Source organism: Bombina bombina, chromosome 6 (assembly GCF_027579735.1).
Source record: "Bombina bombina isolate aBomBom1 chromosome 6, aBomBom1.pri, whole genome shotgun sequence".
NCBI classification, from domain to species: domain Eukaryota; kingdom Metazoa; phylum Chordata; class Amphibia; order Anura; family Bombinatoridae; genus Bombina; species Bombina bombina.
In genome coordinates this window covers 544672579-544686494 of record NC_069504.1, presented here as the reverse complement: position 1 = coordinate 544686494, position 13916 = coordinate 544672579, and the positions used below count along the sequence as shown (strand labels likewise).

Here is a 13916-nt window from a genome sequence, read left to right as displayed (position 1 = left end):
ATTATGAAGGTATAATCTAGATTTTATTAAAGACACAGAGACGAGTATTTTCCCTCCTCTATATTGAATGTTCATATTGTTCCCTCCCTTATTTTATTATGTTGTTATTAATCCTTTTTACATTTGTTTTAGTTATCAATCAATAATATGGACATTCTGCTGGATGGTTTTGTTCCCTCTCACCTATGTGATGATTCAATTCTTCAAGCAAGTTTTCTTCAAAGATTACAGAGTTCCAGTAGATCTTCAAATTCTTCATTCAATTTGGTTATTCCTGCACGGATGTGTTTCCTCTTCAAGTTCCTGCTCTTCAGTCTTCTGGGTTGCCTTTTCGGATGGATCTATTGTGTTTTGATGGACTTTATTTTTTCTTCATCAGTCGACAAGAAAGAGGATGTGTTATTATATGTTGGACAGTTTATAGGTTATATTTTGAATCTGATTGGTTACTTTGTGTTGGTCTAATCAGTTCTACATTTTTATTGGTCACTGATTTTTTCTCTGTTTTAACTGTCTCTTTTTAAATATGACAGTTTTCTTGTATTAATATATATGCTTTTAATGACTGCCATTTAAGTAGTAAAGGAAAGAAAGCAAAATACTTGTCTCTGTGTCTTTAATAAAATCTAGATTATACCTTCATAACTTAGGATAATCCGAATTGTCGTAGTAAAATATCTCTGTAGTCCTTTTGCTTTAGAAACTTGGCGCTAAGCTAATGTTATATAATTCTGGGTAAAATCTTAGTTTAGCGTTCTGAATTATTTTCTCAGCCATATCGCATTATTAAGATTTTACATAATTCTGCTCTATGTGCAGAATTATATAACATTATTTGGTAGGTTTACTGTCCCTTTAATGTTTCCAAATCAGAACACGCAAAGAAATAAAAAAGTGAACTACATGAACATGCCTAAATTAGTTGTGTGTTCGTTTAACCTTTTAAAGCCGTTATGCCGTTCCATTCCGTCATAATTAGACTGGGCTTTAAAGCCGTTATGACGGAATGGAACGTCATAACTAACGGCTGTCCTGAAGCCTTCTGTGCTTCAGGGATTTAATCGCGGTCTGGAGGGCGTTCCTAGGATTGTAGGGACGCCCCCCAGATGCGATCCAATAATTGAAATCTCGCGATCGTATGCACGATCGCGTAGTTTCAATTTGTCTACATCGGAACAGTTGTTCCGATGTAGGCACTTTAACCCTGTCACGAAAGGGTTAAAGAGTATTCCCCAAACATGTAAATATAGATTCAATGAATGGCTCGAAATTGTTTATTTTGAAGAGAAACAAAAATAGAAAAGAAAGTGTTGAAATATTCCTGTTGTTTGGGCGCCCTCAAGTGTTAATTTAATGCAATTACTTCATGTGGTGGCGTTTGTGTCCAACTTTAAGCTTATGTATAAAGTTTTGCGAGCTTGAACATTTCCGGAAGTGTCAGAGGATGCCGGTTGTTGTTGTTGTGAGAGAAGATGAGTGAGATTGTGGAGCGGACCCTGAGTGCGCTTCCAGGGCTCCTCCTGCAGGACCAGTCGCCCGGAGCCAGTACTAGACTAGGGAGCTTGATACGGAACATCACGGCACTCACATCCAAGCAGGTGTGGTTATTTGTGTCGTGGAGTGTCACTGTGTGTGTAAGCTAGTGTCACTTTGTCTTGCTGTGTGTATTTATTTCACTATCGCTTTATGTGTGCCACTGTATGTGGCATAGTTTCACTGTGTTTATAACGGTGTCTGTCACTGTCACAGTCTGCATGTCAATGTAACTCACTGTCAAAGCACTACTGTTAGTTTATCACTAGGTATATGTGTCAGCTAGTGTCACTTTGTTTCGTTTTCTCTTGCTGTGTGTATTTGTTTCACTATCGCTGTATGTGTGTCACTGTCTGTGGCATAGTTTCACTGTGTTTATAACGGTGTCTGTCACTGGCACAGTAACTCACTGTCAAAGCACTACTGTTAGTTTATCACTAGGTATATGTGTCTAAGACAGTATCACACTGATCAGTGTCACTCTTAATCTAGGGCTCTTTTCTTCCTCAGTATCGTTGTTTCTGTGACATTGTCTTATAAAAAGTCCAGTGCCAATCCACTAGAGGGACAAATATCATGTCAATTAAAATGAAAAACACCAGAAACAACAGTGAGAGTGGTTTCCAATCTTTACATGTAGTTTTATAGGAGTATGTCTCTTTAAAATTGGGGTATATTCTTTTGTGTATTGTTTACTAAACTAGAGAACGATCACTGATTTAGATTGTCACATTTATTACGAGGTTGAAGTTGGCTTGTTTTTCGGCCAGCTTCTTATTTGCTGAAGTTGGCTTCTTATTGGGCAACTGATTACAATCAGACAAAAATAGCGGTTTAAACAAAATATCTAAAATTATTTTTATTTTAAATACAGTAATAGAGTTTCCCAAAAACTAAACAAACTTACATTTTATACAAATACACGTTATATTGCAGTAAACATGGCACAATTTTGTTTTGAATAAGTAACTTGTATATTGAAAGGGTTAAAATCCTTTGGCCACTGATTTATGTAAGGATATATACAGGGTGTGAGCCCCTTCACAGAATCCATATGTTTTCAGACTGGCCTAACAGTTTCTATGGCAAACAAACTGGTGCCAACCTTGCCACTTCATATACAGGTAGCCCTCAGTTTACGCCGGGGTTAGGTTCCAGAAGGAATGGTTGTAAATCGAAACCGTTGTAAATTGAAACCCAGTTTATAATGTAAGCCAATGGGAAGTGAGGGAGATAGGTTTCCAGACCCCTCTCAAAATTGTCATAAGTAGCACCTAATACATTATTTTTAAAGCTTTGAAATGAAGACTTTAAATGCTAAACAGCATTATAAACCTAATAAAAGAATCACACAACACAGAATATATAATTAAACTAAGTTAAATGAACAAAACATTTGCTAAACAGCATTATAAACCTAATAAAATAATCACACAACACAGACTTCACTTGCATTTTTCTGCAAACAGTTCTTTCTATGCATTCCAATCTGGACTGATTTTATAGACAGGAAGATCTTGTTCCTTTGAAATCTGCTCGATAGCTCAGGTCTGGTTAAACTGATTAATTTCAGCTTGCTTGGCTTTGCTGCAACACAAGCGGACAGCTCCACCTACTGGCTATTTTAATAAATGCACTGCTTCTCAATGCTTTTCAATAGCAGTCACATGATTGGAAATAAAGGTTGTTATTCTGAAACGGTGTTAATTGAACCGTTGTAAAACAAGGGCCACCTGTATTTTACCTTTTCTGAATAAGTAACTGGTATTTTGAAAGGGTTAAAATCCTTTTGGGCCACTCATTTATGTGTGTGTATATATACAGGGCATGACTCCCTTCATACAATCCACATGTTTAAAGATTGGCCCAATGCCTTTTTATGGCTAACAAAATGGTGTCAAACTTGCCACTTCATATATTTTATCTTTTCTAAATAAATAACTGGTATTTTGAAAGGGTTAAAATCCTTTGGGCCACTCATTTTTGTGTGGATATATACAGGGTGTGAGCCCTTTCATACAATCCACATGTTTTCAGACTGGCCCAACGGTTACTATGGCAAACAAACTGGTGCCAACTTTGCCACTTCATATATTTTACCTTTTCTGAATACGTAACTGGTATTTATTTAAGGGTTAGAATCCTTTAGGCCACTCATTTGTGTGTGAATAAATACAGGGCTTCGAGCCCCTTCATGGGACGGACATGTTCTCAGCCTGGCCCAATGGTTTCTACAGCAAACAAACTGGTGCCAACCTTGCCACTTAATATATATTTTTCTTTTCTAAATAAGTATTTTAAAAGGGTTAAAATCCTTTGGGCCACCAATTTCTGTGTGGATATATACAGGGCGTGAGTCCCTTCATATAATCCACATGTTCTCAGCCTGGCCCAACACTATTTATGGCAAATAAACTGTTGTCAACATTACCACTTCATGTAGTTTACCTTTTCTGAATAAGTAACTGGAATTTTGAAAGGGTTAAAATCCTATGGGCGACTTATTTCTGTGTGGATATATACAGGGTGTGAACCCCTTCATACAATCCACATGTTTTCAGACTGGCCCAATGCCTTTTTATGGCAAACAAACTGGTGCCAAACTTGCCACTTTATATATTTTACCTTTTCTGAATAAGTAACTGGTATTTTAAAAGGGTTAAAATCCTTTGGGCCACTCATTTATCTGTGGATATATACAGAGCTTGAGCTCCTTCATAGGACAGACATGTTCTCAACCTGTCCCAATGGTTTCTATGGCAAATAAACTAGTGCCAACCTTGCCACTTCATATATTTGCCCCTTTTTTTTTTACTTATTCAGAAAAGGTAAAATATATGCAATGGCAATGTTGGCACCAAATTCTTTGCTGCAAAAAGCGTTGGGCAAGCTGAGAACATGTTTATTCTATGAAGGGGCTCAGACATGAGTGACCCAAAGGATTTAAGCCCTTTCAAAATACCAATTACTTATTCAGTAAAGGTAAAATACATGAAGTGGCAAGGTTGGCACCAGTTTATTTGCCATAAATAGCGTTGGGCCAGGTTGAGAACATGCCTATCCTATGAAAGGACTCAGGACCTGTTTATAAATTACAGATAAATGAGTGGCCCAAATTATTTTAATCCTTTCAAAATATCAGTTACTTATTCAGAAAAGGTAAAATATATGAAGTGGCAAGGTTAGCACCAGTTTGCCACAAAAAGGCATTGGGCTAGTCTGTGGATTGTATGAAGGGGCTCAAGCCCTGTATATATCCACACAGAAATGAGTGACCCAAAGGATTTTAACTAGTGATAGACCGATATCGTTTTTTTCAGGGCCAATACAGATTTATTGACTGCCTTTCAGGCCGATAACCGATAAGAACCGATATTCTGTACATTTCAAGTTTTGAAAAATCAACACAATTTCTACATAAATCTGGTATAAACTGAACATGCTTATTAAAATTTAAACAACTGGGAAGAATAAAGTGCTTGAAAATTAACTTATTAAATTGCTTCCCAAAACATAGAAAAATGTCATAAATCCGTTTTTAAACTGCATGCTGATATAAAATTAAATTTAAGTCACTACTGCAAAGCTAGACACTACACAATTTCTTCAGTTCTCCCAGTTAAGTAGAAAAACATAATGCAGAAAGCATAACATTTCAGCATGTTCTCCTGTTAACCTTTTAAAGCCGTTATGACGTTCTATTCCGTCATAATTAGACTGGGCTTTAAAGCCATTATGACGGAATAGAACGTCATAACTAACGGCTGTCCTGAAGCCTTCTGTGCAGTCAGGACTTGATCGCGGTCTTGGGGGTGTTCCTAGGGTTGTAGGGACGCCCCCCAGACGCGATCCAATAATTGAAATCTCGCGATCGTGCAATTTGTCTACATCGGAACAGTTGTTCCGATGTAGGCACTTTAGCCCAGACTCGAAAGGGTTAAACGGCTTCTGTTTTTTTCATATATTGCTGCCACTTCACTAAAAACACGCTCACTTGGTACACTTTATAGATATGGGTTTAAAGTAAAGTAAAAAAAATATATACTGCCACTTTACAGAGAGAGAAAGGATATGCTGGAATATCAGCGCTAGATTTATTTATTTGCTTTAATTTTTAATATGCTCATATATTTACTGGATTGCAAATACCTTCCCTGGTACTGAGGAGTGGACTATAAGTTTCTTTATTATGACACTTATGGGCAGTTTTTTACATGTGTAACAGTGCCACCTAATGGTCAGAGCATTGTTATCCACTGCTAGAGAATATTTATGCTAGTCTCCTATACTTCATAGCTTTCTACTCAAGATTTGTTGTTGTGGACCATAAATTGATGTGCCTGAACAATTATTATTTTTTTTAAAATGTTTTTTTCTATGCCCATGAAAGGGGAAAATTAAAATATTTTAAATTAAAAAAATTGTCAATAGCAGCTTTAGTGAAATGTTTTGCAAATGTGTAAAATTTATCAGAATGCAACAAATAGAACATTATTTGTGACAGCAATTAGCAAACAGATTGATTTTATGTATTGCTGACACCTATGAGCAAATTAAAAGTAATTTAGCTCTGTGTACTTCAGGGAAACTGTAGCTTATTAGTGCCACTTAAAGATCACATTTTCTATTTCACAAATCATATATGTTTGTTTATGCAAGCCCATCTACAAGCCTACCATTGGTGTTATAGTAGTTGGTAACTGAGCTCCCAAGATCACCTGGGCTTGGACTTTCAGTGCTATTTATTATTAGAGGCTATGTCCAGCTTATATGTGCTATAGATGATTTGTGTGATGATTTGTGTCACTTAAAACTACATAGTTTCCCTGAAGTACACAGAGCTAAATTTCTTTTGATTTTCACCATATCGGTAATATCAGTAAGTTTTCTGGCCTATACCGATATTTCAGAAATTCCAAATATCAGCCCTAAAATTTGGCCGCTCCGATATATCGGTCCATCCCTAATTTAAACCCTTTCAAAATACCAGTTACTTATTCAGAAAATGTAAAATATATAAAGTGGCAAGGATGGCACCAGTTTATTTGCCATAAATAGTGTTGGGCCAGTCTGAAAACATTCTGATTCTGTGGATTATATATAATCTCTATCTATCTCTCCTTACATAAATCAGTGGCCCAATGCAGAACACTGCGATGTGCGATCTCATCACAGAAACTGTGCAATGTCTGCAGAAAGACCGGCCGTGGCAGTCAAAAAAATAAATAAATTTTTGCCTGCAATTTTAATTTCTTCCTGCAGGTGTCACTGTTCCGTTCTCAGTGTAAATGTTTACTACTTTCCTCTCTAATTTCCTCCCCCTTCCTGAACTCCAGTGCAGTACAGTGTAACATCACATTGCAGAAAAGTCAGGGCTTAACAAATTTATTCTATTTTAGTCTAGTTTTAGTCGACTGAATCTCCAGTAGATTTTAGTCGACTAAAATCTAAGGGGTTTAGTTAAAGTTTAATGTTTATTTAAGCATTTCTCTATAATTTGCAAACTGATTATATACTCCAGAAGTAAATATAACACCTGTTATAAGGTTTAAACATGCAATACAGACACAGATTTAACCGTTGTGATTTATAACATTTTTATTAAACTTAAAATGAAATAAAACCAAGTTTCATAAACAGAAGTGCAACTTTAAAATCTAAAAAAAAAAACTGTAAACTGTATTGGCCCCCAAGGCAGAACATACAGTGATGTGAGATGTCATCGCAGAAAATGCAGCATGTCTGCAGAAAGAACAGGACACATGCAGGAACTGTTAGCGCTTGAACTTTGTAGTGCTGCTCCACATTAGACAGTTCTCTTCAAACAGAGCTGTGCTCTGGCTGCACTGTATACCTTTTCCTTAACACAGTGCATCCAGGGCAAAGTGCTGTTTGAAGTGAGCAGTCAAATATGCAGTAGCGCTGCAAAGCAGCAGCACATTGCTTGTTAATGGGCTCTCAGAGATTTTTTCAAATCCGCCCCCAGCCTTTCCCAGTCTGCAAAGATGTTTATTCTGAATGTAAGAGCACTGCATCTTTTTATTACTACATTTCTATGTTAGACCAAGAGAAAAGGAAAAAGGTTTATTAAAGAGACAATTTTAAATGTTTTTTTGTATGCAGCTAATTTGCAATGCAATTTTCAACTACTGCACTATATTATAAAACATTAAAAATTGCTTTATTCTTTTTAGTTAACCTGCCAACACATTGCAATTAAACTGGTGCCTTAGTGTAGCTGTCTAACTTAAAATTGATTTTTTTTTTAAAAATGACCTGCAGAAACATTTTCACTAAAAAATCTCATCGCAGAAAGTAAAGAAAAGTTCTGCCTCTGGGGTATTGGCTAAATTGAACATATTACCCAATATAAAAACTTTAACAGTTCTCTGTTAAAGGGACACTGTACCCAAAAATTTTCTTTCATGATTCAGATTGAGCATGAAATTTTAAGCAATTTTCTAATTTACTCCTATTATTAAATTTTCTTCATTATCTTTGTATCTTTATTTAAAATGCAAGAATGTAAGTTTAGATGCCGGCCCATTTTTGGTGAACAACCTGGGTTGTCCTTGCTGATTGGTGGATAAATTCATCCACCAATAAAAAAGTGCTGTCCATAGTACTGAACCCAAAAAAAGCATAGATGCCTTCTTTTTCAAATAACGATAGCAAGAGAACAAAGAAAAATTGATAATAGGAGTAAATTTGAAAGTTGCTTAAAATTGCATGCTCTTTCAGAATAACAAAACAAAATTTTTGGGTTCAGTGTCCCTTTAATAATTAAAACAAGTATCAAGTAACTCAACACAACAAAATGGTTATGCAGCTAGCACAGGCACAGCATAACTTAAACCCATACTTGTGTGTTATGCTTATTTCTATAGGAAGAATCAATTGATTGTTCACAGATTGGAAAAAAAATTCGCCAACGATATTAGCACTGCTCTAGAACTTTCAAACTAATTATATACTCCTGGTGTAAAGGTTTATTAACCTGTTTTTATTTATGGTATTAAGGTTTGAACATGCAATACAGATTTAACAGATTTAACTGTTGTGGTATTGTAAGGTGTATAATCCCACGGGGGGGTGTCAGCGCAGGCCAAAGCCTGGGGCCTAGTGTACCACCTGAGGCATATGTAGATTATCTGATAAGGGCCCCTTAGAATGACTCAGACCACGCAGCATTATGATCGAAAGCCAATTCTGTTTATTGCACAGTGCAAGCCTTTCTTATAGTGACATACAGGGTTAAGGGGATGACACGTTAGGACCGCGTCATCTTACACAGTTATACAGAGCAATTTACAAGGAAAAACTGGAACATGAGTTTCTCATAACAATATTTACAGAGTCATAACAAACTACCATCTGCGGAGACAACCGAGTGTCTAAAGCCTCTTGTTTACATTATCTTATTCTATCTTACTTCTAGGCATTAGGCCAGGGTACATTGGCAAGGCCGAATAGCTAAATAAACTCATAACATGCATATAATTCTCACTGCATAATACCCCAGTATAATAAAGTCTATTCATTACAAAATGGCTGCGAGGAACAAGATGGCTGCGAAGAACAAGATGGCTGCCATCAGGTTCATATTACCCCTAACATACCATCCTTTTATTCTAACAGAATAACATAAAAATAGACAGGCATAGAAAATTAGTAAAGCCTTATATTATGGTAACAGAACTCTATAAGAATACTAAAGAGAAAAATATTCGCATGTCGTGATATACTTTTATAGGCTAATTGTCACTGCATATAGGTACAGTCCCTCCAATACCTTCCATCTATCTTCCAGCCTTCCCAAAACTACCGGTCTACCAGCACAGAGACCCAACCAGCCCCCATCTACCCCCAAACAACGCTGCATCTTCTATCTCTCCACCTGCATTGCTAGCACCCCCCCAATATGTCCAACAGTTCCTTTTCCACAGTAAAGCATGACATAGCAACAGCACAACTGTCTCTAGGTGGCCTCTGAATACTTTAAGAACAGTCTTTGTCCATTTGAGAGCGCTGCACCTTGACACTTTGCTATAATACAGTTCTCCAACAGTTCATTTGCAGTAGGGGTGCTTATCCACGGTTCTTCCGCAGGGAGATACTGGAAATCTGATGGTTTGTTCATGGGGTAGACAAGGCAACCAGTGGATACCCATGGCAAGCAGACACTCGAGTCACAGGGAGTCTAGGAAGCAAACAGAAACAGTACAAGATGAGTACACACCGCAATACAATCACAATTATGTCCAAATAAAACGTCACTTTCATCCTATGTCATTTAAAATCAAACAAAACATTGTTGATATATAATATAAACTAAATACATTGACATTTCTCAGAGAATAATTTACAACTTCTCTATACACTTTTAAATGATACTTCATGAATACTACGCAAGTGAAAATACCTTTGCTTTCATAAACTATAATTATGCTATTCCCTGAAACATTTCTCTGTATATTTACAATAAACTTCTAGCTTAGACGTGTCCTCTTTATGTTCTAAAGGGTGAAGGGTCTAAAATATTATGCTATGTTGCAGCATTTTCCTTGAACATATTTTCTTATACTCAGTGGGCCATTCAATAGGGTACAATACTGCAAAGTTCACAGTTACACTTATCTAAAGAGTTACTTTGTTAAGCACATAAACTACCATGTGCACTAATACCAATGAAGCATATGATTTCTTAGACCAAATATGATCAATAAAAATAAAACAAATACAAGAAAATACAAAACAAGCAATATAAGGAATGGAGTTAAAACAATACTCCCCTAATTTAATTGGTTGATCCTGTAACAGCATAACAGGACTTCCATATCGAGCGGTAAGGCACAGTCCAGAGAAGGATAGTCTTTATGTCCTGAAGACACACATCAGAGAAAACAGTCATGGATTACCCAGAGTCCAGTTCTGGGGCTGGTACCAGCATGCAAAGCAAAGAATGGATCCAAAGATAGTTCAGTAACTTTTTTTTACTGCAGTATGATGGTTAAAACAAGCTTGACAAAAGGTCTTTCAACTTTATCTTTTCTTTAAAGGTTTACTTGCTTTCAATCTTTAATCTTTTGAAGAGTGCACTTATGGAATTTTGCCTGTACAGATTTTACCTAAATATGGAAACTCAAAAATAATTCAGTTAGTGTGTTTCAATCTCTGAAGACAGCATACTCTCATCCTGCAAATACAAATATAGTGTTAAGAACCACATAGAAAAATAAAACATTTTAGGCATCTGAAATTAACACAATAACATTGTACGAGGAGATTCAAAACGTTTTAGGTTCACCTCCTAAAAATAATCACCTCCATTACATAAAGATATTCATCAATACTCATCAATACTTCCCCCATGTTTGCGTAAAACATCTCATGTGACACGCAAACGCAAGATAACAAGAAACTAAACGATAAATCATGCACTCCACTCATGCAGAGACAATTCTCAATAGCAAGTAAAATGAAATACACTTCACAATTCAATATGCTGTCCACAAAAGAGAAAAACATAACAAACAATGAAAACCAATCGTTCTTGTCTTACACAAAACGAAACATTAGCTGCTGACACAAATTTCAAACAACCACAATTAACATAGAATGCAACACATATTCTGACATTCGCTGAAATGCAACACACTCAGAACATGACAAACAATTAAAAACATCCACTATGTACAAAACTTTAATATCACACAAAGAAAGCAATCACAGTAGATGCCCAAGAAACTTAAGTTGCAGATTGCACAAATAAAATTGCGCTTATTTGGGAAAGATCAGATAACCACAGTAGCCACTGTTAAAGGGACATTCTAGGATAAATGAAAATTCATTATTCAGATAGGACTTTTAATTTTAACCAACCTTCCTAGATTAAACCAAACATAGGTAGGCTTATATGCTAATTTTTTAAACCTTTGAGGACTGCCTCTTATCACAGGCTGTATAAATCTCATTACAACACCAAGAGACAGAATACACGTAAGCCATATAAATAAAACCAAAACTGTGAACAGATAAATTAGCTAGTTATATAAATGCAGTAGAATCAGATAAACTGTGCATCATTTGTTTTAGGGGTGTTTATTTCTAGACACCTTATAGACCACGGCTTAGCTGTTAAGCAGCAATCAAAGTCATTGCAATAATAGTGGTAGACTAGTTAATAACCAAATAACTATATATTTTAAAGTGTCACTGAAATCACTTCATTAAATAATATCTCATTTATTTATTGAACGCAGTGGGGGTTATTTTAAATAACAAAGAGTTATATCTGTGAGATACAGTTTGACAGCCACAGAAATAAAATTATAATTTTTTAAGCTATATTCTATGACAGAATATAATATAAATACTTGTTTCTTTGTAGTGAGCAATTTATAGTTATCATTTTTTATAACATAGAACACCAGTACTGCCGCTTTAAATGTACAGTGCAAATTGTTCTCTCTGTAACAAAGACAAACACAAGAGAGAAACTTCTTTTCTTTTTTTTTTTTAAAGAAAACCAAAACATGCACAGTGTTATCAGTCTTTCTCAAGGATAGTGAGGCAAGCTCAAAGTTTCATTTCTACTTAAAGGAGAAACACTGTTTACTGCTTAAAAATATAAATTCAAACTAAAACTTGATAAATGCTAATTAGTTTAACCACAACAAAATTATTGGATTTAACGTTGTATATAATTTGATATTCCCCATTCTGCAGCTCTCCAGCCAAATATAACAACCGCATATAACACAAAAAAATAAGCTTTCTGAAAAAGAAATACTAATACAATTTCCCCTTTAAATTAATCCCAATGATCCTTATAATAAAAAAAATGTATACTGACGTTCATTAAATAGCCTAAACAAGCATAAGCAGCATAAGAACGCACTCACAGTGGGATGCAGGCTAATTAAAGGGACATTTTAACCAAACGCAAAAATAATCTTTAATTGAAACTGCTAATACAGTGAAATGTACTAGTGTTAGGCTTACAGTAAACCTCATCGTCTTTTATGTAAATATTCCCTTAAATTCTCAGATGTTACACCAGTTTTCCTGTATCCCTTTAAATATTTTCACTCCTCTGTTTTTTCTCGATTTTTTTTTTTTTTTTTTCTTCTGTCCGCTAGTCTCACGGATCCCTACACTAAAATTGTAGCCAACTTATCACTTCAGTTTGCATTACAGAGAGAATTAAGTTATGCTGCAAAAAAAAATATCTGCTATCTGAACAGCAAATTTAAAATAAATATATACAAAGAAAGGTCTCTAAAAATATATTTAGCAAACTACTAATACAGGGTTATTGCACTGGTTCTTTAAATAATAAAATGACAATTTTCTATTGCTCCGTCTACGCACTGAGCTCTGATTTTCCAGACAAATATAAGATAATATGCCGCTTGTATAACAAGTCATGGACAATACATTAATAGCAACACCTTGTTACAGTGAACCGTCCCTTTAAGGACTAACCATTCATCACGCAAATTACATATGTATATCCTAACCATAATTTAGGCTGCTTGTATGATTTACCACACCAATTTCACCTCTGTACTGTAGCATGACCTGCAGATTAATTTACTTGCAACAAAAACGGACGCCCTTTTAGAAAAACTTTAAATTACAGCCTATAAATATATTTCATTGTGTGCACCCACGCCGTGCACAGACCTTACAAATACAACATACGTTAACCCATTAATCATACCAGAAACAGTTTCATATTTACCAGAGCGTGACAAAAAATCACACACCATCGCACTTTCAAAGCCGTTACTTCACTTGCAAAAACAATATCATATCTTTACATGCCGAACAACAATTATCACTTAAAACTAAAACTGCATATGAATACCACATACTTAAAACATGCTGGTGACTTTAAAATACAGGTATATAAAATAACATGACCAAATATCTTCTAAAAACGTCTGATTTCCCAGCAGAGAAACAGAAGGAAACATTATTACGATACAGACACACAAGTTCATTTCATCTCGCATACCAGAGATTCACTCCCTTTTTTCCTTTCTCAGAAAAACATCTAATTTCTAGCATACGACATACATATATATATATATATATATATATATACAGGGCTAAAAATTTCAGGTGGTAAGCTACTAGCCGGGCCAAAATGTTACTCGCCACTTCTGAACCTACCCACTATCTTCCCACACCCATTACTACACCCCCTCTTTGCATATGTTTAGTCATTGTGAAACACATTATTGTGGTCATTTTGAATATTTTTTTATTTTATACCTTAAATTAAATAATGCTACATACAGTAATAGATTAACATAGAAATAGAAAGTTGTTGAAGAGAGATTGGAGAAAGAGAGTGCTTACAATCACGGAAGGTC

The 13916-nt window shown here is 35.5% G+C and overlaps 1 protein-coding gene across 1 annotated transcript in view; it reads left to right on the top strand.

Annotated features, from left to right (window-relative positions):
* Nucleotides 1-1452: 1452 nt before the first annotated feature.
* The window catches only part of AP4E1 (adaptor related protein complex 4 subunit epsilon 1), a 330072-nt gene continuing 317608 nt past the window's right edge, over nt 1453-13916 (top strand). Inside the window, exon 1 of the mRNA XM_053719333.1 lies at nt 1453-1598. Within this exon, the coding sequence (XP_053575308.1) occupies nt 1473-1598 (126 nt within the window). The 5' untranslated portion in view covers nt 1453-1472. The remainder of the gene's footprint in view (nt 1599-13916) is intronic.